The following is a 25,690-nucleotide window of genomic DNA, read 5'->3' on the forward strand; positions in this document are numbered from 1 at the left end:
ACCCAGGGCTGCCCTCCAGACTAGATCCTGGCACCAGGCTCTGCTGCCCGCGCCCTAACCCCACGCCTCCCCCCAGAAGGCTTCGGCACTTGTCGCCCTGGCCCAGAGAGAAGGGGAGCTCTCAGCTGCCCCCTGAAGCCGTTCGACCTCTCTCCCTTCACCTCTCGTGAAACTCCCCGAGGACGTGGCCACAGGAAAAGAGGTACAAGTCCACGGGACTCATTCCTCCAGGAGGGAGTATGTTCTCTTCTCACATTTTTAATCAGCAAGGCCAAGGACGAGCGTCCCTGCGGCTCCCTCCTCTGCCAAGGCAAACAGCGCTCCAAACTGCAGCTGGAACGGTGCAGGGCCAGAGCAAACAGCTGGGCCGCCCCGCGGGGCACACGGCCGGGGACATGGCCCTGCCACACTTCCGCCAGCCCCCAACCTAGGCGCAGAGGTGGCCCGGCCCCTGGATGGGACGGTGGGCCAGCCGGGTCCACACGGGCAGCTTGGCTGCACCCTGACTGTGCCTCCGGGAGGCCAGGCCTCCACCAGGCCAGGGTGCCCCCGCTGCCCCACCCGGGCCCCTCCCCGCCCCCCCCGCCCCCCCCCCCCCCCCGCAGGGAACGCTGAGCTCCCTGGGGATAAAACACAAAAGGGTGAGAGAGCACTCGGCACTCGAGGACTTGGCAGGCGGGCCACAGGGCGGCGGGGACGGCGCCGCCCACGAAGCCAACCTGGCTGCGGTGCTGGGCTGCGGGGGGCACGGCCCTGCGGACACCCAGGCCCGGCAGCCTGCAGAGCTCGGGGCTCCTCGCCACGCTTCCCCGCGAGCTTGCGAACCGCCCGGCCCATGGGCACAAAGCACGGGCTCGCCTGTTGAATGTGCACCCGACACCCTCCAGCCGGCTCCCCGAGGGGTTCACAGTCCTCACGCTCAAACCCCACTTGTTTCCTGCCAGCAGATCTCACTTCAGAGCTCCGGATAAATCACGGCTCCATCTGGAAGCCGCTCAGCCGTAACCGCACGCCTCGCTGCCCAGCTTATGAGAGTTCTAGCAAGGACGATCGTGGGGTTCCCCTGAGCAAAGCCACGCCGGGCACCCCTTGTGAGTCCCCCCATGAAAGTTCCTGTTTAATGGTTTCACGGCAGAAACAGGGTAAATAGGAAAGAGATCCTCTGGCCGGCACTTCCCTTCCACCCGCTGCAACAGCGAGCAAATGGTTATGGAACTAATGACTAATAATTGAATAAACCTCCCTTCCCCGACAGCATTAGCAGAGCCCCACGGCCGGAACGTGCGCCACAGGTTCTCCGCGATACCAGAGACCCCCAGGGGCTGTTCCTCTTACGTGCTGGGCCCTCCTCGGCCTCTGCCTCCTGTTTACCGGCGGCTCTAACATGGCTCCGGGACGGGCTTGTCCACCCCGCCCGGCCTCAGGGTTCCTCCCGTCACCGGCTCTAACTTTAAAACCCGCGTTAGGAGCCGCGTTAGAGGAGTGCCCCACCTGAAACCCAGCTGCGAGCGGGTGGGGGCCCACTGGCAAGTCCGGGGGGGGGGCGTCCGGGGCCGAGGTGCCCACGGGGAGGGCTGCGCAGGCCGGGCCAGGAGGGCTCAGCCACAGTCGCTCAACACGATCCGAAACTGTTGCACTGGCAGCGCCTCGCAGCCCCGCGTAGCGGCCGGGCGCCCGCCACCGCCCGGAAACACCGGGTGCCTGAGTCTCCCAGCCCAGCAGGAACGCCCCGGGCTCGGCTGGCTAAGCCGCCTGCTGTGGACGCCCAGGCCCCCAGCCTCCCCCCAGGACCTGCCCGCGCGGGACTGATGCGGGCCCTGGGGCTGCTCGACCGGGGGTGAGGCTGCAAACTGGCAATGGAGGCCGGAGACAGAGCCCAGGGCCGGCTCCTGTGGACCAGGCTCAGCGGAGGCGGCGGGCGGGGGCGCCCGGGGTCTCGGGGCTGCGGGCCCGCGCTGTGGCAGCGACGGCGAGTGCAGGGAGGGCGCGCACCCGGGTCTGCACACGGCAGAGGAGAGGCGAGGAGAGGAGAGGCGAGGAGAGCAGAGGCAGGCGCGCCGGCCTCCCACACAGGCAGCCTCCGCCGCGGTTACATAAGATGATGGATTATCCGTCCACCCCTCAACCTGCCCGCGCGACCTCCCGCCCGGGCCGTCCAGGACGCCGGCGCGGCCGGGAGCGAGTTGTGCGAAGGGGGAGCCTGTGGCGGAAAGTGCCCGGGGCTCGCGGGACCGGCCGCGGGGGCCGCCACCGGGTCCGCACGCCGCCGGGGGCGCGGGGCGACGGCCCCGACCCGGCCCTGCCCGGCCCGCCCCCGCCCCCGGCCCCGGCCCCGGCCCCGGCCCCGCGCTCGGCTCCCGCAGGGCCCGGTCCGCGGACGCGGGGGGCGGCGGGGCTGCGGGGCTGCGGGGCTGCGGGGCTGCGGGCCGGGGCCGGGGCGGGGCGCCCACCTGTGACCCGCGGGCAGGCGCCGGGGCCGGTCGGGCCGAGCGGGCGGCGCGGGGCTCACCTTGTACACGTTCTCCGTGAGCCGGTGCATCTCCTCCGTGCGCGACAGCGACATGGTGCGGGTCCGGCGGCGCCGCGGGGCGGAGCGGGGGCGCGGGCGGCGGCGGCGGCGGGCGGCGGGCGGGCGCGGGCGGGCGCGGGCGGCGGGCGCGCGGGGCCGGACCAGGGACGCGGGGCCCGGCCGGCGGCCGCCTTTATAGCCGCTCTCGCCCCGCCCCCCGCAGGCTCCGCCCCCCGCGCCCCGTCGCCGCCCCCGGCCGCCCGCCCGCCCCCGGCCGGCCGCGCCGCTGCCAGGCAACCGGCAGGCCCCGCCCCCGCACCGCCCTTCCCATTGGTGGGTTCCGGACGGGGGAGGGGGCGGGGCCCGGCGGCCGGCCGCAGGCGCCGATTGGCCGGCGGCGCTGTCGATCGCGGGGGAGGAGGCGGGGGCGCGGCGCGGGCGGCGGGCTGGGAGCAGCCCGGGGGCCGGGCGACAGCCGGGCTGGGGGCGGGGCGCGTGGGCCGGCGGCGCGGGAGGAGCGGCGCGGGGGGCGGGGGGGGGGGCTCTTCGCCGAGTCGCGGTCTGGGCCGACCCCGGGCGCCGCGGGTCGCGGGCTCGGGGCAGGCCCGGGGAGAGGCCGGCGCGCGGCCTCGGGTCCCGCCCCGACCCCGACTTTCGGGAGGTGAGTGTGCGGGGCGCGTGCGGGGGGGAGGATGGGCGGGAGGCCGGGGGGGGGCGGGAGGGTCCTGGGAGGGAGGGACGGACCCTGGGAGGGCTCGACCCCGGGAGGGTGGGCTGGACGGGCCCTGGGAGTGACAAGTCCTGGGAAGATGGACCCTGGGAGGGACGGACCCTGGGAGGGTGGGCTCTGGGGTGTGTAGGGGGGTGTCATGGGGAAGGACCCTGGAAGGGGTGGACCCTGGGGAGGATCCTGAGAGGGGCGCGTCCTGGGAGTGGACCTTGGGAGGGTGGGCTCTGGGAGAGGAGGGCCCCGGGAGGGGTGACTAGGGGGCCGGGTGGGCCCCGAGGGAAACCCTGGCAAAGGGAGCATCCTGGGGACAGGGAGGACAGTTTGCCAAGAAGATCATAGAGGGGGTGGGTGGGCAGGTGGGAGAGGACCCTGTGGAGAGGACTGCCCGGGACCCCAGGGAAGGAGGGGACCTGCAATGGCAGATGACCCTCGTCGGGAACACTTTCTTTGGGGAGGGGTGGACCCTGGGGCTGGAGGACCTCCCTTGGAGGGATCACGGGGTCAGACCGCTGGCTGGTTCTGAAGGCCTTTCCTGGGAGGGTCCACGGGGAAGCTGACCCAGCTGGCCCACAGGGCTCCCAGTATAATTCCTTTGGAAAAATATTTACAGAAATTAGAGTCACACAGAGGGATTGTTTGCTTTACGTTGTAAGACACCAGATCTGAGCGTTTCCCTCTCACGAAGCCCGACGCCGCGCCCGCATCCTGCCCAGGACAGCGGCTCACACGGCTCCTCACACGGCTGCTCAAGCACAGGCGCCCAGGAAGACACGGCCCCGCCAGGTGGCCCTGCACGGAGCGGGACTAGGACAAGTCCCGAAGTCACAGCGCCCGGACCCAAACGGACGGCCCTCCGCCTGGCAGAAGGGCCCCCGAGGAAGGGGAGCGACGTCGGGGCGAGCCCCCCTGCCCTCCTGTCTGCCGGCTCCCATCACAGGCAGAGCCTTCTCAGTTTCATTTCCTTCCTGCTCCCAGCCGTGGCTTCCTCTTTTTTCTTTCTCAACTGCCGTGATTTAAGGCGGGTTCCTGTGCCCACAGATTGTGGGATTCCTTTGGTTGCAAGTGTCGGAAAGCGGCCGAGTGCAGCTCTCAGAGCCGGGGCACCTCTCTGCTGGCGGCGGGCGGCGGGACCATTGTCCTCCTCCCTTTCCCTTTACTCCGGGCCACCTCGGTGCACTGCACACGTCCATCCTGCCAGCCCTACGACCGACGTCGGTTGACCTGAGCGGGGTCAAGGGCCGAGGTGGAGCTGGGTGGGTGCAGAGTAAAGCTGCTGCCTTCCCAAAGGGAAGTGACGTGGTTGGGACCAGAATGACAGGTGGAGGCTGGCAGGAAAACCAGAGGGGGAGGTCTCCTCACTGTGGGAGGGGAATGAGTCTGGAGGGTTCTGAGTTGTCTGCTCCCATCAGTGTCACAACAGTAGAAGGAGGAGAGGGCCCTCGCCAGAGAGGCATCCATAGTCCTGAGTGCAGCTCCACTCTAGAGGGTTCTAGACTGTCCCCCTCCTGCCCAAGGGCATGCTCACTGCTGGTAGTGGCAGAGGTCAGGGACCCACCTGAGCCTGGCCTGCCTCCCTGGTGTGCTGATGGTCCTGCAGCCCATCCTGGGCCTCTTTGTCTCCCTGGCAGCGGGGCAGGAGGCGAGCGGCGGGGAGGGGCCAACACGCAGCACCTGCCACGGGCGAAAGTGAAGGAGCATTGCCCAGAGCATCACGGAGAGAGCCAGCAGGGCCGATGGGGGGCGCAGAGTGAGAGGTGGGCGCAGCGCTGGAATCCAGGCCTGGAGACCCGTACCCTGCCTGTGCCTCTCTGAGCCACTGGAGTCCAGAAAGGTCTCCAGCACGAGTGCAGCCCCCCTTCGGCCGTGAGGATGGGTCTGAGCCCCCGCCTCGGAGACACCCCTGTTCTCTGAGGATTTTCTTCATTGTATGGAAGCCCCTTTGCAGTGGTGATGGCGTCTGGGCCGGGGGCTAGGGCCCGAGCAGTGCACGAGACTAGATGGTGGGCTGGGTGCCAAGGTCAGCCCCAGTGCCAGCCCCCAGAGTTAAGGGGGCACCCTTATCTTGCCACCTTCTTACTTGGGAGGTGTCCAGAGGTCTTTCCCCTTTCCCAGGTGTTCCATCTCCCCTGAACCCTCAGTGTTTTGGGGGCAGTGGGATCTCAGGCCTTGCCTGGAGATTGGCAGACAGTGCAGCTGGGAAATCACTGCCCAGATGTGGGGCCTGGTCTGCCCCCTCCAAGGCCAGCAAGAGGAAGGCGCTGTCACGGTGGAGAAGTCCCAGGGGACTGGCAAGAGGGCCAGCGCCAGCACCGCGAGGCCCGTCCTTGCCCCAGACCGGGGTGGTGGTCCTCCTACACTCAGGGCAGCGCTGGGAGGCAGCTCAGGGCTCCCTGAGAAGGCAGGTGCTCTGGCACCCCGCACCGCCGACTCTCCCGTCGCTTCTGATTGTCAGTCCCCACCTCTGGGCCGCGCGGCCGGGCAGGCGTGTAGCCACGTGGGTCCTCGGCACCCAGCTCTGAACCAGACGGTCCCCGGCCCCGAGCAGCGGCCCCGGGGCTGGCGCCGGCAGGCTGCCGGGCTGTGGTCGGAGGCAAGAAGGTGGCCACGTGGAGCTGCCGCCGTCGACCCCGGCTCCGCAGCCTCCGGCCCGGGCGGCCCGGGAGTAGAGGGCTAGAAGCAGGAAGAATAAAAGTGCGTCTCTTCATCAGCTTATTTTTAGGCGTGTTATATAAGTGGCTTCATCTCAGCGTCACGTAGGGAGGGGGGTCTCAGATTTAATTACAGGATGACAGGCTTTGCTTTTCAAGCAAGCTGTTCTCCTGGCAGGCAGGCACAAGGATTTGTGAATTTTTGCTAAACAGAAGGAGCCTTTCTGAGGTGGCCGCCCAGCAAAACTTTGAAGGGCTTTCACCTCCACGTCTCTCTGCGCCTAACCTGGTTTCTGCTGAGCTGGGCCTAAGGGGTGGCCGTTCAGCTCAGATCCCAGGGACGGGTGTGCTTGGCAAGGAGGCTGTTTCTCCCTCCGCCCTCCTCCTTCCTCCGCTCTCCTCTCCGAGAAGGGAGCCAGCCAATCCGGACTCCTCCTCCTCTTCTCCTTCCTGGATTCAAGCACTTGTAATCGGCAATCAGAAAGTTCCAGGGCAGGAGGGACGGGCATACCTGGCAGGACCTCACCTTTGGCCTCCACCCGGGTCTGCGCTGCTGACGCCGTCCACTCCAGGTGCCCCAGGCGACTGGCCCGGGCCGCGGTTGTGGCGCAACTGTCCGAATTGTGTCCGGAGAACTGTTTTCTGGTTCCTGGCCAGGCCCCTGGTCTTCGAGACCGTCAGCAGTATCGGCAGGGAAGCCTGGAGCCGCCCGGAGCTGGAAGATCTAGGCCTGGGGGAGTCCTGCCTCCTGCCAGCAGGAAGGTCACCGCCTCCGGTGCACCGTGGCCTTGCTGTGTCTCCTGCCCGCGGCTGAGGCCTGAGGTCTACCGGCTGGGAGTGGACACAGCGTGCAGGAGGAGCCAGTCGCTGGGCAGCCCGGCGGGGCTCGGGGGCTTCCCCAGCCTCTGTGGGCCCCACCGGGCGGGGGGTGCAGGGGCACCTGCCCCAGAGCTTGGGGACATTCAAGGTGCGAACGACAGGAGAAGCGCCGAGAACTGTGCCTGGCACGTGGCACGCCTTCAAACGTTTTACAGATTGTTGTCATCGGCCCTTAGACATTTCTAGAAAGCACCCAGATGCCACTTAGAAAGGCACCGGAGAAGCTGCCCTTTAAAAAGCGGGGGTGCCTCAAGAAGACTCCCCAGCCCCTCACGCGTGGGCCGTGCGTGGCCGCTGCCTCCCAGAGAGCGCGGCAGGCAGGAGAAGAGCTTCGCTGGGAGACGCTGGGGAGCAGTCCCCAGCCAGGGGAGCCAGGGCACAGCCACGGCGGGCATCTTGGTGACCTCCCGTGGCTCGACGACATGAGGGGGACGCACTGCACTCTTCCTCCTGGAACCTGTCCCGCCAGTGTAATCCCACAGAAGCATCAGACGTGTCCCGGTGGAGGGACAGCCCCTGCACCCCCACACAGCTGGGCCACCAGAAGCCAGGGACGTGGGGGCCACCGCGGCCCAGAGGCGCCCGGGGAGACGTGACACGACCAGGCCGAGAGGGTGTGACAGGGGAACCAAGGAAGCCTGAACAGAGAGTGGACTCCTGCTGACCGCGGGCCCGCGCTGGTTCCCGATGTGTGACACGGGGGGCGCGGCGGGGCGGCAATAATTGTGTGAAGTGGAAACTGTCCTGATACGGGAAGTGTGTTGGGGGTGGGGCGCATCACACCCCAGACCCCAGCCTCGGGGCCAGGCCAGCGGCGGGCGGCTGCCTGCCCCCACACGGGGTGCCCAGGGCCCGGCTGCCGACAGCAGGGGCCCCGGGGCACCACCCGGCCAGGAGGGGGTGGCCACCCCAGATGATGCCGTCCCCCCCAGCTGTTTACTCGGGTTTGCACTTTCCCGAAATCCACTCCTCCTTGCCCTGAAGTCCGTTTACAGGCTTTCTCCTCTAGAGTTGGCCCTGCAGGACGGCTGCGGGCTGGCCACAGGGATGGCGCCGCTGCCTGTCCCCCCCAGGAGTGCAGGGCGCGTGCCCGGGAGGGAGGCCTGAGTGGAGCCCTGCCTGGGCAGGGGACGGGCTTGCCGTCCCCCCAGAGGGGGCTGGAGGAGTGCAGGGCAGGCTCCGGGGGTCCTCTGGGCTCCTCCTGGCCCTCCTGGCAAGGTGGCCTAGAAGGTTCCCCAGCTTCCCTACTGGCCGGGCAGCGGGAGGGCCACAGGGGGCTCATCCGGGGCGGAGGAGACGAGGCGCGACTGCGGCAGGGCTGGGTGGGAGAGGTTCCCCGGCAACCGGCCCCCTTACATAATGCGCGCCTCGGCGTGACTCCAGGGGCCGTGGGAGGCGGCGCGGGGGTGAGCGCCGGGGCGCGAAAGGCTCCGACTTTCTCGGGGCCCCTCCCCGCTGTGTGTCGGCGTCATCCCGCGTCTGCCAGCCCGGCACCCACCTGCTGATCGAACGCCTTAGCTGACGGTGCACATTCACACGCGTCCAGGTCGGGGGTGGGGGGGGCGGGCAGGTGCCCCGGTGACCAGGCCGCCGGTGTGGGCCCGGGAGGGACGGGGACCTGCCGTGCCTTGCTCGCCCGGCTCTTTGCGTCCTCCTCTCTGCTTCCTAGGGACGTGAGGGGCCGCACAGTGACGGGCAAGGCGTTTGGGAGCAGAGAGGAGTCGGGGCTGGGGGACGCCCTCCCCGTCGAGGCGGCCCCGGCCCCCGGGCGCTGCCAGGAGACTGCAGACGGCGCTGCCTGGCGCGCAGATGGCTCCCCTGCCCGGGGCCGCTGCTTCTAATTTCAGCTGCCGGAGGCTCCGCTCGCTCTTTTTTTATTCCATGTTTATTTAAAGCCAGATTTTAAAATGTTGTCTTCAGCCCTGAAATCTTTTTCTTCTCGCTGCAGATCCTTAAACCCCCCAGGGGAGCCTTGCGACCCACTGGGGCTGGGCCTGTGGGCCGCCCACCCTGAGCGGGGAGTACAAAGCTGCCCCAGCCTCCAGCTTGTGGCCACCGGCGTCTGCCAAGACTGGCCCAGTGTTGCGTCCCTGGGTCCCAACTACAGCCGCCCTGTCGTCTCCCTGTCTGGGTGGCTCCTAACGCTGGGGGCCTCTCCTGGGCCAGGTGGGTCCCCGGCCGTGGCACAGGGACCAGGTGGGCAGCTTCCAGCTGGTGAGGCGGCTCCCACATCTCCTCCTGGCACTCAGGCCTCCCCCTTCTCCTGTGGTCGGGAACTGGGGATGTGCAGAGGGCAGACTCGCGCGGTGTTGACGGGACACTGGGCCACTCTTACAGGAAGACGCAGGCCAGTCTTACAGATGTTTGTGTGCATGTGCCGGGTCATGGGGCAGCATTGTCCCCCTCGCCAAGTGGGTGACCCACAGGCCCAGCCCACGTGGGTATTGGGCTCTCACCAGAGGCAAAGGCCTGTCCCCTTGGGTAGCACGTAAGTGCTTTGTCTCCTGCAGCCCCTAGAATGTGCTGGAATAACGGTGGTAGAATTGGACAGGCGGACAGCAGAGCTGCCGAGGGGACCTGGGCAGGTGCCAGTGCACCCTTGGGGGGGACAGGGTGTGTGTGTGTGTGTGTGTGTGTGTGGCCACGAGCTCCTGGAGCAAATGGTAGGGAAGCCCGGGAGGAAGGGGCTGGGGTCGGGTCAGCAGTGCCCACGGTCTAGGCCCACGGGGCGGCCAGACTGAGACGCCACAGAAGCGCCTGGCCTGTGGCGGGGGCTGGGGAGGCAGCGGGCCGGGCACGCCGGGCTCCCTTCCGCGCTCCCTCCGGGACCCAGGCTGCAGTTGGGGCCGTAGCTCGGGGAGCCAGGCACTTGTCCCAACCGCCCAAAGCCCCCGCCACGCTCTCGTATCCAAAGACGGGGAGTGTTTCGGAACTGAGGCCCTGGCCGGTCTGGGCCGGAGGTACCGTGATTCTGGGGGACATTATTTTAGCGTCTCGCTTGAGAATATTACTTGCCCCCCAGGCTCTTCTCTCCCTCCGTCTTTCTCTCCAAAGTTGGAAGAAACAGACTTTGCAGAGGCCTCTGGAAACTTTGTTGCCTAGATGTCGGCAAGGAAAGAACATTCCCTCCGTGGGGGGAAAAACCACGGAACAGCTCGGGGTGACCTTTAACCCCCGGCCAACCGCGGCCTCCGCAGGATGAGGCTCTGTGGGGACAGAAGCGAGGCCCCAGGGGAGCCCTGGCGGCTGGGCTGCTCACCCGCACCCAGACCTGGAGACTTGCTCCGCCGCGGGCGCCGGGGGCTGCAGTGTCGCTCGTAGGAATTTTGCCTCATTCTTTGGCTCCTGGAGTTCCTGCTGGGAAAGGTCCGCGACCTCGATTCTGCACCGGGAGAGTCAAAGCCGAGACTCCTGGGCGCCACGGGCTCCTGGTTGGAGAGCCCAGGTGGGATCTCAGCCGGAAGTTGGGCTGGTAATTTGCGGGGGGCCGTTGGGACACGGTGGTCGGCCCGGGGGGGGTGCAGGGGGGTCAGTCCCAGGACACCCCGCGGGGGCTTTGCCGGACTGCGTGGCCCCGTCTGAGGTGGGCCCCAGGGGGTGTCGGAGTGTGTGCCCGCAGGTGCCCGACCCCGCCTCCTGGTCCGCGGGGGGCCTCGGGGCGCCGCCCGCCGGGTGGGCAGGGCCTCCACATCGGGGAGCCTTCGCTGCCATCTGGTGGACGGCCCCGGAGATGTCCTGCCGCGTCCTGGAGGCCGGCGAGGGGGTGGGGTGCTGACGGGGATGGGGTGGCCACTGGCTCAGGTGGTGGCAGTGCCGCGTGCCCAAGTCCCGGGCGTCCGCAGGCGTCCGGGCCCGAGGGGCTAGGAATTCTCCGAAGACGTTGGAGACCCGGCAAGGCCCCAGCCTCCGGGGAGCCTGTCCCCCGGGCCCAGCGGGAGGAAAGGCCACAGGCGGGCAGGAGGCCCTCCCTGCGCGCGGACGCTGCCTGGGCCCTGCGGGGCGCCCTGCGAGGAGGCCTGCTCTCGGCGATCTGTGTTTTCAGAGGGCCCGGTGACATCCTGTGACATCCTGTTCTAAGGCTGAGGTAGAAGTCACGTGCCAGCAAACTTTTTGGCAGTTCGGTCCACATCGGAGGCACAGAGGGTGGTGCTGCGCACCCGCCACCTCGACCGCGAGCAGGTTCCCGACCTTTGTCAGCAGCTCAGAGGGAGCCCGTGCCCGGCCGCGGCCCCCGCGCCCCCCTCGCCAGCTGCCGGCAGCCTTTCTGTGGCCGGGGTCGGCGTGCGTGGAATCCCCCGATGTGTCCCCCTCGGTGTGGGCTCTGCGTCCCCTCCCCGGCCCAGTGCTGCCCGGGAGGAGCACTCTGCCTTCGGGGCCGAGGGGCCGGTGCTGCCAACCTCACGTGCCCGCTTGTCGTCGGTCGGTGGCGCGTGTCAGGCGGGAAGCGCTGCGTCACCTGCGTCACCTGCCGACTTGTGTTTAGCTGTGGCTCCGAGTGACCCAGGGTCCTGCGCCCCGCGCTCCCTTGCTGTGCTCTGGGCTGCGGTTCCCTGAGGCCGTGGGCGCGGAGGGGCCTGGGCTCCTGGGGGGAAGAGGTCTGTGCGGCCCTGCAGCCCCCCCCGCCAGGGGCTCTGGGGGAGCAGCTGCCCTCAGACCCGCAGGGCCTGAAGTCCTGAGCTGTTGCCTGCGGAGCCCTGGGTGGGAGCCCACCATCTGCAGCCCTGGCAGGCCGGCGGCCGGGGGGGCCAGGGGCCGGGGGACCAGGCGCCAGCAGCCTGCCCGAGGCATCCAACCACCAGCCCACAGGACCAGCTCTAGGCTCAGGCTGTCACCGGAGGCCGGGACCTGGGAGGGGCTCTCCCTGCCTCCCCGCCCCCCGGGCCGCTGTACCCGCGGTCCTGACAGGCCAGAGCCCGGGCTTGAGCACGAAGGGCTTTGTGAAGAGGAGGTGGTAGGCGGTGGGAGTCTGGAGAGTGCGTGGCGCTCATCCGGGCCCATCACGCAGTGGTCCAACCCGGGTCCCCGCTGCCCCTGCACCCCCAGCCTCCCTGTCCCCTGGCGGGCCAGCCTGCCACACCATGGAGAGGAGCGGACCCGGGAAGGCGGATCTGACACCTGCTCTGACTCAGGAGCACCGCACACGGTCCCCAGATCACACTTGAGGACGTGTGTGTGCATCTGTGGGCCACATGCATGGTCTCCAGGCAGGGGGTTTACACCGTGGAAGCCACTAGAGGCCTCGCTCCTCTTGGCAGGCCCGGGCCCTTCTAAGGCTGTGTCAAGGGGAGCCCGGCTGTGGCGTCCTCACCGCGCCCTACAACAGGGGCCAGTGCCCGGAGTCCCAGGAGTCCCATCACACTCTCCAAGCAGGCGCGGCAGTGCTCCCACATGGCAGCTGTCGGGTGCTCCAACGGGGCGAGCTCTCCCTGTCGTCGTGGGAGCACTGGCCCGTCCCGTGCTTCTCCATCCTGGATGGTGGGAGCCTGGTTCCCGTCTACATGTGTTTCCAGTGGTTCCAGTTGTTGCCGGTAGATATAGAAATGCATGTGGCATTTTGCACGGTGACCGGGTCGCCTGCGACCTCACCAAACCTGCTGGCTAGTTGTAAGGGATTTCCCGTGGGTTCCTTCGGGTTCCCCGCTGCAACTAGAAACTCTTCTTTCTTCCTTCCCGACATGGCTGCATCTTATTTCTCTCTCAGTTATGCTCGAGGACCCCGACGTGATGTTGAGTACAAGTGGTCAGAGGAGCCCCCTTGCCAGGTTCCCGATCTCGCGGGGAAAGCACGCCGCCCTTGGCCATGAGCATGCTGTCAGCTGTAGGGTTTTGCGGATGCCCTTTATAAAGAAGTTCCCTTTTTTCATAGTTGCTACTTTTTTTTTTAAATCATAGATGTTGAAATTTGTCAAACACTTTTCTTGCATCTACTGAGATGTCCTCAGACTTTCTTCTTGAGTCTGTTGATATTGTGGATTGCATTGCGTCATAGCTTGACCTTATATTTCCAGGATAAACCCCACTTGATGTATCCCAGAGTCAAGTTACTCCAGGATAGAAACCCTTTCTACACTGGATTCAGCGTAATAGTTTGCTGAAGACTGTGCACCTGTGTTCCTGCCGGGTGCTGGCCGGACTCCATCTCTGGCTCTCCCCGAGTTCGTGCAGAATTGCTAGGACGTCTCCCTTCAGTGTCTGGTGAGAATGAATTTCTTTTTTTTCTTTTTTTAAAGATTTTATTTATTTATTCATGATAGACATAGAGAGAGGCAGAGACACAGGCAGAGGGAGAAGCAGGCTCCATGCCCGGAGCCTGACACGGGACTCGATCCCGGGACTCCAGGATCACGCCCTGGGCCAAAGGCAGACACCAAACCGCTGAGCCACCCAGGGATCCCTGAGACTGAATTTCTTTAGCAGATACGAGTGCGCGGCCCATCCGTGCAGCCTCGACTGTGCTGCGCTGTGTGGGGCTTTCAAGGAATTGGTCCATTTCTTCTAAATTGATGAGTTTACAGGCATCAAGCTAATATTTCCTTAATGTCCTTTTAATGTTTATAGGGTCTACAGCGATGTTCCCTTTCATTCCTGGTGTAATTTGTGCCTCCTTTGTTCCCATCACTCTGGCCCAGGTTCATCAGAGTCACGGAGTTTTCCAAATAACTCCTTTTTGCTCTCATTGATTTTTATTTCGTGTTTTGTCTTCATTGATTTCTGCTATTATTTCCTTTGGTCTGATCACTTTGGATTGAATTTGCCCTAATTAATTAAGGTGAAGGTTTAGCTCATTGATTAGAAACTCCCCCCTTTTTAAAAGTAGGCGTTCAGTGTTACGAATCCCTTTAGAGGTAAAGCACTGCTCTTGCTACAGTTCATGAATGTTAATGTTTTCATTTTCATTCAAAATATTTTCTAATTTCTCTTACGAATTGCACTTTACCCCATTCATTGTTTAGTATCTGCGGATCTTTCAGAGATGTGTCATTGACTCATTACATTATGGTCTGAGAACATACTTTGTAGTATTTCAAGTTTTTTTAAAAAAAAACCTGGGTTTACAGGACGGCCCAGGACGCGGCACATGGTGACGCACATTCCGTGCACACTGGAAGGGACGCGTGCTCCGCTGCGGGCGCTCCGTCCGGGGGCCTGTCTCGGCGGGTGAGGGTCTGAGCTCCGACAGCCCATCGGGCCTGCGGTCCTGCCAGGCTTTGCTTCCTGTGCGCTGAAGTCCTGTGGCTGTGGGTACTCACCCTCGGTGTGAAACCTCCACCGTCTGACGGTGACGTAACCGTGCCAGCTTCCCTTTGATTCGTGTCTTGTCTCCAGGATAGATTTCCCCATCTTTTGATTTTTTCCCTGCCTTTATATTTAGAGTGGGCTTCTTGTAGACAGCATAGGCAGGCTTTCTTTTTTTGGTTAAATTCCAATTTGACAATCTGTCTTTAATTGGGGTATTTGGACTGTTTATATTTATGTAGTTATTCAGAATTGAATGTAGGGACGCCCGAGTGGCTCAGCGGTTGAGCATCTGCCTGCAGCCCAGGGCGTGATCCCTGGGGTCCCGGGATTGAGTCCCGCATCGGGCTCCCTGCATGGACCCTGCTTCTCCCTCTGCCTGTGTCTCTTGTGAATAAATAAATAACATCTTTAAAAGAGAATTGAGGGGGATCCCTGGGTGGTTCAGTGGTCTAGCACCTGCCTTTGGCCCAGGGTGTGATCCTGGGGCCCCAGGATCCAGTCCCACGTCGGGCTCCCGGCATGGAGCCTGTCTCTCCCTCTGCCTGTATCTTTGCCTCTCTCTCTTTCTCTATGTCTATCGTAAATAAATAAAATATTTTAAAAAATAAGATAATTGAATGTAGATCTACCACTTTTTCTGTTTGTCCACCTGTGTTCCCCTTTCCTGCCTTCTTTTGGATTCTTTGACAATCTTAGTATTCCACTTGACCATCAGACTTTTTGCTGCATCTCTGTTTTTTTTTTTTTTTTTTTTTTTTTAGTGGTCACACTAGGGATTTCAACATACACGCTATCCTTTCACGGCGGACTGGGAGCTAACCGTAGAGGCCTTACCCCCGCCATGCCAGTTGTGCGTTCACAAGTCGTGTGTTCTAATTTTTGCTTTCAACAGCACGTTTTTTAAAAACTTAAAAGGGAAAACGATCTTTTCGATGTACTCAGATATTGCCCATTTCTCTTCGTCCTCCATTACCGAAGACACACATCTCCGTGTGGCATCGTTTCCTGGCGGCCTGACGAGTGTCATTATATCTCCTTAGAGCAGCTCTGCACAACCAACTCTTCCCTTCCCCTCTCCTGAGAGCGTCTTCGTTTTTCCTTCCTCCCCAAGGCATGTTTTCATAACTCACTGAACCTTGGGCTGACTGTTGTCCTCCAGCACTTTCAAGATCCTGTTTCTGCGTCTTCTGGCGTCTGCGGGTTCTGATTCACAAGCGCATGTTCGGACTGTTGTTCCTCTGGGCAGGTTTCGTATCTACCTAGTGCCGTCCAGATTTTTATCTTTGCTTTGTTTTCAGCAGTTTATGGTGCGTCTAGGCACGGCTTTCTTTGGATTTACCGTTTGGAGGTCACTGCAATTCTTAAATCTATAAATTGAGGTCTTCAAATGTGAGAAATTTTTGGCCAGTTTTTCTCCAAAAAATTTCTCCCCCCTGCTCTATTCTCTTCTCAGGATTTTAGTAACACGACGTTGGACCTTCTCATCCGGGCTCACAGGCCCCCGAGGCGTGGGCTTGCCCCCAGACTCCCATCTCTTATCCAGGCTGGATTTCCTTTGGCCGATCGTCCAGCTCAGAGTCTTTCCTTGGATACCTCCTTTTTGCTATTGAGCTTGTTAGTTTTTTTTTTTTTTTTTTTGGTTTTTCAGTTCTGAAATTTGCATTTTGTTCTTTTGTATACTGTCTCCCCGCCAGTTGAGATCTTTCCGTGTTTCCAGCGTGTTTAACTTTACCTTCTGTGACATGGTCTTGATAATTGTGTTCACGTGTCTCATTCCACCACCTGGATCTCAGGGTTGGCATCTGTTGATTGTCATTTCCCTTGGAAACTGGTCACGTTTTCCTAATTCTCTGTAGGTGAGTAACTTGGGATTGTAAATCCGGCATCGTGGCTGCCGTGTTGTGTAGGCTCTGGGTCTGTCATAATCCTCCGGAGAACACTGGTTTTTGTCTCAGCAGCCTGTCACCCTGGCTAGTTTATGCCACAGGTTCTGCTGCCTCCAGCGGCCAGTGTGGCGGGGCCTCCCCGCGCGTCTGTAGCCAGGGAGTGACCACACAGGGAGCCAGCGCCACCCGAGGCCCCTGTGTCGTCAGGACAGTGCCCCACGCTCTGCCGTGTTCCCGATCCCCTCTCTGGGTAGGACAAGGTGTCAGGGAGACCCTCTGGGGTGGCCGTAGACGGGGAGAGGGCCAGTGCCTCCCCAGGGCAGGGCACACAGGTGATCCAGGGTGCCCCCATCTCATCCTGGGCGCCCCTTTCTCCCAGCTCCCCATCCCCTGCTTTTATACTTTCCATGATGCCTGTACTGGGGACAAATGTGTGTCCCACCAAAATGGTCCCAATGCCTCGTCCTCCCCCCTGCCCTTTCCTGTCCCAGCTCCCCAGGTAGTCCTCTCTAGTCTGATGGCCCCTGGCCCCCTTGCTAGCCCCTCCCACCGGTTTCCCGGCCCCCAGGGATCTTGAGCAGGACACCAGCTCTGCCGCCGCTACAGACAACTGTAGTGCTCCTGAGCCCTATGCCCCATACGTTAGAATGAAGTGGGGTCAGGGTCAAGTCGCTGGGGTTTAGGACCAGGGCTCGGTGCTGGGCAGGGTCAATGCGAGGCTTGTGCTGGCAGGAGAGGTCACCCCAGCTCCCTACGCGCGCGCACACACACACACACACACACACACACACTGACAGGCGCTGGCAGGCCAGGCAACTTCTAGGGCCAGGGCCGAGGAGTCAGCTCAAGGTCAAGCTGGGTTTCAGGGCCACACCTTCCTAGGTAAACAGAATAAATGTGTAAAAAGAAAAAAGATGATTAATGGGTACATACGACCTAACTTCTTGGACTTTGAGAGGATAAGCTTCCCTCTCCAACTTCTGGGCTATTTCAGAGGAGATGAGGGTGCCCCTTGCCCGGGGCAGGAGGAAGCCCATGATGCTGCAGGGTGCACGTCGGGGAGCGGGTGGTTCCCCGGGAGCGGGCTGGGTGGACCCGGGCAGGTTCCCTAGGGGAACACCAAGAGGGCATCGGAGCCCTGACGCCCCACCGTGCAGCCCCACTGCGAGCCGTGAGGGGGCCCAGTCAGTGTGCGGCAAAAGGCAGGCTTTGCAGACAACCCTGCCCCCTGGGTCCTGGTGGGAAGAGGGAAAGGGGGGGCACCTCCCCCAGCCAGGCTGCCCAGGCCCTCCATGCCCCGGGACCGGCAGCGGCCGTGGGATGGGGTCACCGTATGGAAGGTCTCCTCCTAGCCTATCAGAGCTGCCCCCAGGGGCACTGTGCATCTTGGGGACAGGTGGCTGGATTACCAAAAACAAGGGGGGGGGCCCAGCCACCAGACTGGCACTGCAGTTTCCTGCAAAATCCCCCAAATTAGCTGGCAGACAGCCCCCTCCTGGCTAAGGCATGCATTACACCCCAAATCCAGGTTGAATTTTCAGCTCATCGCCCTTCTGGCTGCATCCCATCATGCCCTCAGAGTGAAGGGCACGGAAGCCCCCTCTTAAGTGGTCCCCTTAAGTGGGACCCCCCCATCCCTCTCCTTGTTGTTGTCTGCTCACTCCCTGGGGCACCGGGACTCCAAGCCCGCTGCCCTCCCAGAGGTACGCCGCTCCCTCACCCCAAGGGGTCTGAGGCCGCCTCAGTGAGTGAGCCCACGAGGGTCTGTCCCACCGGAAGGGGACAGGACACTGCTCCCCTGCACTCTGCTACAGGCAGCTGCCCAGAGGTGACGGCGGAGCCCTGCTGGGTGCACCGAGAACCTTCGCCTGTCCTTGCCCAGCCCCATGGGGTGTCGCCCCAGCAGGCGCCCTCAAGTGAATGCCCTGGCAGGGGCAAGGGCCTTGTTTCAGGGATGCTAGAGGACAGGAGCCACACTTAACGCACCCAGGTGTTCCCATGGACCCCACGCCACAAGGCAGCAGACCATGCAGGCATCGACTTTAATAGGGGGCTGACCTGTTCGAGGGGCTGGGAGGGTCCCCTTTCTGTTCTTGTTGGGAGGGACGTGTCACTGGGATTGTCTGAAACCAAGATGAACCGTCAACTAGGGAGCCGCGACCACCCTCCACAGCCTCTGCCCCGCAGCTGATGACTCAGAGACGGCGGGTCAGAGAGCCTGGGGTGCTCGGCAGGGTCCCAGGCAGCGGGGCCGCGGCCACCAGAGCAGGCCCCGTCAGCACCTCCAGGGACTCCAGTGAGACTGCTGGCTCCCCGGGACGTCCCTCTGTGGTGGGGCCGCCTCTGCGTGCACAGCCGCATGTGACGGGGACTGGTCGGGGCTCCTGCAGCCACCAACCCAGCAGGGGTGCGTCCTCCCCGACCGGCCCGACGCCCCAGAACGCCGACACAGAAGAGGGGAGGTTTCCAGCCCTGAACCGACGTGGAAACTGGGCAGGTCAGGAAGCCAGGCCAAGGCAGGGACTCTTCCACTGTGCTGCCGGGCCGCTGTCGGGAGCAGCAGGAAGAAGCGAGGGAAGGAAGGGCAAGGAAGCTAGGCTCGACGCGCCCTCCAAACGAGAGAGCGGGCTGCAGAGAAGGCAGCCCGTGGAGCCTCGCGGGGCCAGGGACAGGAGTGTGCCGGCACCAGGAGCGTTGGGCCTGCCTGTGGCCGCGTGGGAACCACAGCGTCAGAGCTGTGTTGGCTGGAGGGTCCAAATGTTGCCATTTAATCCAGAAATGAGAGCAAGACAGCAGCGCCAGGGCAACGCTCCGTAGAGTCATCCTGGTATCAAGCCCTGTGTGCACCACGCTGCGCCGTCAGCACCTGACCGGCCTGGCCTGGCGCCGGCCTCCTGGGAGCCGGGTCAGGGCTGGCCACGCACCCAAACTCTGTGGGCCCCAGTCTCTGGGGAGTCCCTGCCAGTCCCATGCAAAGAGGCCAGTTAGGAGGCTGCCACCAGGTCCACCTGCTTGGGCCTGGCCTTGATGGGAACTTTTTCTGTGGAGGAAAGAAAGAAGTTAAAAAAAAAGAAAAGAAAGAAAAGAAAAGAAAAGAAAAGAAAGAAAAGAAAAGAAAAGAAAAGAAAAGAAAAGAAAAGAAAAGAAAAGAAAAGAAAAGAAAAGAAAAGAGGTATTTGTCAAGTATACAAGACCCCACCAGCAGAAACTTCCAGAGAAGGAGGGGAGGTGGCAAGGAGCCAGGTGCCAGGGCAGTGGGCTCTGGGCAGAGCCTGCGGGGCTGACAGGCAGTGCCAGCGAACAGAGTGGTCCAAGGCTCAAGCACTCAGGGCCCTGGCGTGAAGGAGGAACGCAGGGGGGCAGAGAGAAACGTGGAGAGGCCAGCAGCCATGCAGGGCCCCCGCGGAGAGCAGCATTGCAGGGCCGCTCGGCCCAGGGCCCTGCTATTTAGAGGACAGCTCGTCCTGGGCTGGACACGGCCTTTTCCCAGCTCTGTCTGTGGGATACGCCTGTCTGAATGGGGTTAGGCTCTTAGAAGTCACCCCCCACCCCAGAATCCAGGCCCAACCCTCCCGAGTTGGCCTCGGCAAGCTCACCTGCCCAGATCTCCCACCAAGCGGGAAGGGAAGGACCTTGCAGCTGGGGGATTTTGCTTTGTTCTAGAACTCACTGTTTTCCAAAGCACAGAACAAGAAGCGTACCTGGTTCCTTTGCGGGAAGCGGCTCCGAAGGAACCTCTGGGAGCTTTATCTGCTCCTGCAAGAAAAGAGGGTGGAGGCTGTAGACACAGCCTGAACAAGACCTCCTGTGCCACAGCTCCAGAGCGCCTCTGAGACTGGAATGACCCCAGGGGGCTTCCTTGGAGATCCCTCGTCAGACCCTGGACAGGCAGGAGCACAGGCTTTGAACCAGACCTCAGTCTAGCACAAACTCTAGTTATTTTAGGAACACCAGCTGCAAAGCCAGAGTGGTGTACTCACATGAAGCCCGATGCAGGTGCTCACCTAAGGCCAACGACCACAATGGGCAGGGGCCTCCTGGGGGTCCGATCCCCTGAGCGACCGTGCCTGGTCCTGGGGGTCTGATCCCGAGCGACCGTGCCCTGTCCTTACCTGAGTAATTGCATTCAGCTCCTCCAGGATGGCATCTTCATCCTCCTGAGTGAAGCTTCCTGCCAATAGTTCATCTATTTGCTGCAAAAGGAGGAGCAGAGGTGAGGACAGCGGCCAGGCTGGGGCAGGGGGTACAGTGCCCCCTTGTGGAGGAAGGAGACAGCCCGTGGCTCAAGGCCCTCCTCACTTGAGAGAAGGTGACCACCAGCGGCCTGGGGGGCGCGGCCCTCGAGGGTGGTCGCTGGGCACGCCCAGGCGGCAGGTGCGCTCGCACCTGGTGGAAGGTGGGGCCCCGTGACCCAGCAACACCAAGCGACACCTACCCGCTGGTACTCCACGGCTTCCTGGGTCTCCTCCAGTATCCGCTCCACTTCTTCTATGGACATCACCTAATGAGTGCAGAGCGTGGGGGTCCCGTCAGTGAGGCACATAACCAACCCCCGAGGTAAGACCACCTGGACTGCAGGGCGCAAGCCGGGCCACGTGGACACACAGCTCTGGCGATTTCTGCCGTGGGCTGGGCCTGCGCACAGAGGCTCCAGGGCTGTCAAGACCCGTCTCTTCAGAAGCCTTGAGTGCACTGCTCAGACTCCTGCTGGCCTCTGCTGCAGGCCTTCGGGTACCCCAACCAACCCTAGCAGGTCCAGGTAGAAATAAGTAAAACGGCGTCAAAAACTTTCTCTGGGCAGCTGACTCGACTTCCTTTGGGTTCACAGTAGCTCCTTAGCTTGAGTGGCAGGCACAGCACCACAGGGACGGTCAGAAAACCTGGGAGGCCGTGGCGCCCCGTGTAGCCCCTGCTGTCCACTCATCAGGAGATGGCCTCTCTGGGCCTCACCCTCCTTTTGCCACCCACCCCTATGCTGCTTCCTGGGACGAGGCTCTGGTCACCTCCTCCAGGAAGCCCTCCCAATGAGTTCACTACCCCGTTGGTGCACCCTCACCAGGCTTTTCTTCCAGTCCCTCGAGCATCTGCAGACCCAATTCATCGTCTCTGCCCATCACCCCATCCTCAGGCCAATACCCGAGTCTGTCTGCCCCCAACACCATCACCCTCTCGCACGTTCCCGCCAGGCACGACAGCTCCCGGCCGAGGTGTGAGCTCAGGAGCAAGCTCTCTGCCCCCACCCTGCGAGGACCTACCTGGTGCATCTTCTTCAGACACTCGTTTCCGATCTGCAGCCCTTCCACCACCTTCATTTCAATCTGGGTGAACTCAATGCTCTGGACCTGGGGAGACCGCAGCAGACCCGGCCGTCAGGGGCCCGCCTTCCCCGCCCGCTCCCCGCCGCTCCCGCTCGCCTACCATCGTTTCCAGGCTGCTGATCTGGTTCTCTGTCTTGTCCAGAAGCTGCTCCCGATACCGCTTCTTCTTGAGCAGCAGCTTGGCGCGGCTGCAGAGGGAACCCGAGCAGTGAGCCGGCAGCCGTAGCCGTTGGCCGGCCTTGCCCGGCGCTGACCGGCCTCCTGGGCCAGCCCACCCCCGGTGTGGAGCCTGTCCATGCGCAGCCTGCCCTGGGCCCCACTCACTCCTTCTTCCCGTCCCGCAGGAGCTGCCTCGCGATCTCCCGCTCCCTCTCCAGCTGCTGGGTGATCCTCTTCTGGTACTGCTTCAGCTTATCCCGCTGCTGCTTTAGTTGCTGCGAGAGAGCAGGCCGAGGTCAACAGCACGGCCTCCCCGCACCGGGCCCCGCGGGCCACCCGGCACCCGGCCCGGCCAGCCTGGAGGTGCTCGGACTGCCGCCCCTGGCAGCACACCCTCCGAACAGTTCTCCACAGGGGCCGGGGCACATGGCGCAGTATCTGGGCACGTCCGCGGCTGTCATGAGCCGGGTGCTGCTGGCCCCGTGGGTGGAGGCTGGGGATGCTGCTCAACGCCTTGCGATGCCCGGGATGGCCTTGACGCAGAGTGAGCCGGCCCCACCGTGCACAGTGCCGAGGTGGGGACCAATCTGCAGCCCTTCGCAGGGGGCTGATGCTCACAAGCGCATCTCCGCACGGCACTGCCATAGCTGCTCTGGGGGCAGGCCAGGGTGCTGCCGGTGCCTCGAAGGTTCAGAGACAACACGGAAGGGCACCAGAAGGCACCATGCCTCCGGCCCCAGCGAGGGTTTGGGGCCTTCCATCCCGGCTTCATTTGGGTGAACTGTTTGCGTGATCTCACCAAGCCCCTGGGACCCCCAGGTACCGTCCCAGAAAGGATGCGTGGTCATTTACACATGCCAGTCAATTCTACCCTATTTTAGGCTATTCACGTCTCTTCCAAATTTCATTTTTGATGATGCTATGGTGAGCACCTGCAGCCACAGGGCATTTCTCATACGTAGCATTATATCCTTAGGATCGATTGCTCTGAATTAATGAAGTTAACTAAGTCGTGAGCTAGGTACATCCTTAAGACTCCATATGGCTAGACACCACTCAGCAGTGTAGATGTGTCTGCAGGGGCCTGTTTGAGGGTCCCTCTACAGCACGTTCTCCCGAGGGCCTGGTCCTACTGCACCACGGGGCCTGTGGGTCAGGCTCTGTGATGGTGCCGCTCTCCTTGCTGCAGTGCAGGGTGCCCAGTCTCCTGGCCCCACGGCCCAGGGACACCGTGGCCAGCCTGCCGCCCCGTCTTCTCAGCTCTGGCTGCCCTTCCTCCCCAGGACCTGGGCACCCACCCCTACCCCTCGGGCCACTGTCCCAGCTGGGTGCGCACAAAGTATTGAAGACGAGCCAAAGAAGCAGGTGTGGCCAGGCTGCCCCCCCCCACCCCCCCGTTGTAAAACAAGGAGTGTCGGCAGAGGGTCACGGGACGGACGGACACTGGGCTCGGAGCGTCTTAGGAAACCATCAGGCAGTAGTTTGTTTTAATGTGTGCAACCCTGCAAGCCTCGTTGTTCCCCAAACTGAATCCCCAGCAAGTCGCAAGGCCTCCTCCAAGAGGAACCCAGAGGGGAGTCCTTAGTGGGAGACGACGCCCGCCTTGGGGGCTTCCCGGTGCAGAGCAGCGACCAGCAGGGCCCGCTGCCCCCCTGCCGCCCCCCTGCCCGACTTCCCATCCGGCTCCCGCTCAGCACCCAACGCTGTTCAGATCTTTAGGGACAATTGTGCCTGATTCTCCCTCCTCTGGGGAACTTCAGCTAAGAACCCGTTATGACATAGGGCTTCTGAAGCCAAGGTGGGGAAAAAAAATCATCTGTCGCTTGAATTCGTTTCTCTCTCGGTGCAAAAATAACGGGTTTTCGTTGCAAGCAGCTTAGAAAAGACGACGTGCGAAGAAGTCAACTCCGCTCGCACTTAGGACCCCCGCCCGCCGCCCCCCGACTCCCCACCTGCCGCGTCACTTCTCCCGACACCGGGTCTGTCCGCAGCAGCGAAGTTTTCTACCCGGGACTCCGCGGACTCCGCGGGCAGGAGCAGCAGTGGGCGCGGGGCTCCGGGGGCGGGACTCAGAGGGGGCGGGGCTCAGAGGGCGGGGCCTCCACAAGGGGCGGGGCCTCCACAAGGGGCGGGGCTCAGAGGGCGGGGCCTCCACAAGGGGCGGGGCCTCCACAAGGGGCGGGGCTCAGAGGGCGGGCCTCCACCAGGGGGCTCAGAGGGGGCGGGGCCTCCAGTAGGGGGCGGGGCTCAGAGGGCGGGGCCTCCAGTAGGGGCGGGGCCTCCACCCGGGGCTCCCTCGGGCCGCGGCCCCCGCCCCCACCCCCAGCCCGGAGCGGAGCGGGACCCCGCGGGGCGCCCCCACCCCCACCCCCGCCCCCACCCGGGACGTGGCCGGGACCTGCCCCCTGGAGCACGCGCCCGCCTGCAGAGCAGGTGCGACCACGACGGCGCGGCCCCGGCCCCGGCCCGTCCCCCCCACCCCGGGCGCCTGCAGCGCGGGGCTCGAGCTCGGAGGCCGCCGCCCGGACGCAGGAGCCCGCCCAGCCGCCGCGCCGCGGGCCCGCTCTCACCAGCACGGCCTTGTCCTGCTCGGTGACCCGGCTCTGCTTCTTGCGGCCGAACAGGTTGCCCATGGCGCCCCGGCCCGCGCCCCGCCCCCGCCGCCCTTCCGGCCTCCGTACTCGGGCCCCGCCCCCTACGGCGGCCGCGCGGGACCAGGCGCCGCGGAGGGCGACGCGCGCGGCGATGACGTCCCCGGGTTCGAATCCGCCCCTGCGGCCTCGGCCACTGAGACGTGCGCGCCGCGTGACCTCCCGGAGGCTCTGCAGCCCTGCAGCGGGGCTCTCGGGCACGAAGGGGCCCCTGACGCCGCGGTCGGTGATGCTCTGTTCAGCCCGCGGCCTCCCCGCCGCCCCCGGGGCCGCACCTGACGGCTCCGCGTCCCCTGCGGCTCCCTGTGCCCGGGCGGGGGGAGGGGCTCCGCGGGGCCTCGGGGCGCGGAGCATCCCCTCCCCTGGCTCCGGGCCGCGCTGCGCCCCGCTCGGCCGCCGCGGGGACCCCATAGACCCCATAACCGAGGCCGCAGGGCCGCGCCAGCTCCGGGCAGCCCCGCGGCCCCAGCACAGCAGCCCCGGCCTCGTTGGCTGGGCCCCAGGCTGCTCTGGGCTGCTGTGGGCTGCTCCGGGGTCCGTCGTTCCGCGGGCACCGAGCGGCCGTGGGCAGCGGCCCGGCTCGGGGGTCCGAGTTGCTGAGCCGCGGGCTCACCCCGGATGCCGAGGCCACTTGGCGTTGGGCCACCGGCCGGGAGGCAGGAGAAAGCGCTCGTGGGGGCGACCCAAGTCCGCTTTGGGCCCCCAGGCCTGGAGTCCTGTCCGTGGTGCCGCCACCGCTCTAGGGCTGCCCCATACTTCATCCCGGACCCCCTGACTGGCCGGGGGTCCCCTAGGGGGCCGCAGCCGCCTGCCAGGGCAGGTCCAGCCTTGCTAGGACAGCAGGGGCCTGCCTGCGGCGACACACGGTCCGAGGCGAGAGCCAGAGCTGGTCGGTAGGAGAGGCCGCCCCTGGGCCGCGAGAGGCGCGGGGCCGCGGAATCCACCGCCCGCCCGTAGGCCTTCACGTCCAGCAGTAGGATGCCCCGCGACCTCAAGGCCGGGTCACAGGCCACACGGCCCCATCTCTCCGGGTGCGCGCTCTGGAACCCAGCCGCCTGGAGACCGGGGTTTCTGCCGGGGTCACGGGAGCCGGGACAGCTTTCCCCGCGGGCCCGGCCTGACGGTCGGAGCCACCAGCGCAAGGGTGAAGTGAGGGCCCGACCTGCCCTCGCTCCCGGCCGCCCTGGACCTGACTCGGCCAGGGGAGACGTAGGACTCTGTTGGGGACGTTGGGCCGAGCTGGATGATTCTGTCCACGGCCGGGGCCAGCGTTCCCACACTGTGCAGCTTGCTCGGGTCTAGGGGCCCGACCAGCCATCACGTCCTCCACGGATGCTGGAGGTCCCAGCACGGTCCCTCGTGACCGCTGCTCCCACAAGCCCCTCCCTCATCTCTGGGCCCGGCCCCTCCGGGTCCCCGGGGGAAATCGGGGGACCCAGTTGTGATGGCAGCGCCTCTACCGTCATCCCTGGCCCACGGACAGCTTCTCAAGCTTGTCTCGCGAAGGGCTGTCTCAGGGCCTCTGCAGGCTGGTGTGCTTCGGGGACACAGGGAGGGGGCCGCACCTGACAAGCTCACACCGTGTCCTTGTCTCCCTAAGCCCCTGCCCTGCCCCCCCGGGCACCCCCCGTGGCTGCGGGTTTGAGCCAGTGAAGTCTTGGTATTCTCGGG

General features: G+C 64.1%; 2 protein-coding genes and 1 long non-coding RNA gene across 6 annotated transcripts in view; 1 reads left to right on the forward strand and 2 right to left on the reverse strand.

The window, feature by feature from the left end:
• Positions 1 to 2,660, reverse strand: part of BAIAP2 (BAR/IMD domain containing adaptor protein 2) — a 59,025-nt gene extending 56,365 nt beyond the window's left edge. For 2 of the 3 annotated variants that reach the window (XM_072746354.1, XM_072746351.1), the window contains exon 1: positions 2,510 to 2,649. In XM_072746354.1, the coding sequence (XP_072602455.1) occupies positions 2,510 to 2,563 (54 nt within the window). In that variant the 5' untranslated portion in view covers positions 2,564 to 2,649. Of the gene's footprint in view, positions 1 to 2,509 lie in introns of all 3 variants that reach the window. The other variant, XM_072746362.1, reaches the window with a different exon arrangement.
• Positions 2,661 to 3,047: 387 nt separating this feature from the next.
• LOC140597533 (uncharacterized) lies at positions 3,048 to 5,951 on the forward strand. 2 transcript variants are annotated; one of them, XR_011999380.1, is made up of 2 exons: positions 3,048 to 3,170; positions 3,850 to 5,951. It is a non-coding gene; the product is annotated as an uncharacterized lncRNA (long non-coding RNA). The 2 variants fall into 2 exon arrangements; XR_011999381.1 differs by having other exon boundaries at positions 3,893 to 5,951.
• An 11,963-nt stretch (positions 5,952 to 17,914) lies between these two features.
• On the reverse strand, positions 17,915 to 24,077 carry CHMP6 (charged multivesicular body protein 6). The gene is made up of 8 exons (XM_072746376.1): positions 23,939 to 24,077; positions 21,534 to 21,643; positions 21,310 to 21,397; positions 21,147 to 21,233; positions 20,327 to 20,392; positions 20,004 to 20,084; positions 19,593 to 19,647; positions 17,915 to 18,931 (listed from the first exon to the last, which is right to left on the reverse strand). Exons 1-8 carry the CDS (start codon positions 23,999 to 24,001, stop codon positions 18,876 to 18,878), a joined length of 606 nt encoding a protein of 201 aa, XP_072602477.1. The 5' UTR covers positions 24,002 to 24,077; the 3' UTR covers positions 17,915 to 18,875.
• Positions 24,078 to 25,690: the final 1,613 nt, after the last annotated feature.

This window comes from Vulpes vulpes, chromosome 2 (genome assembly GCF_048418805.1).
Source record: "Vulpes vulpes isolate BD-2025 chromosome 2, VulVul3, whole genome shotgun sequence".
NCBI classification, from domain to species: Eukaryota; Metazoa; Chordata; class Mammalia; order Carnivora; family Canidae; genus Vulpes; species Vulpes vulpes.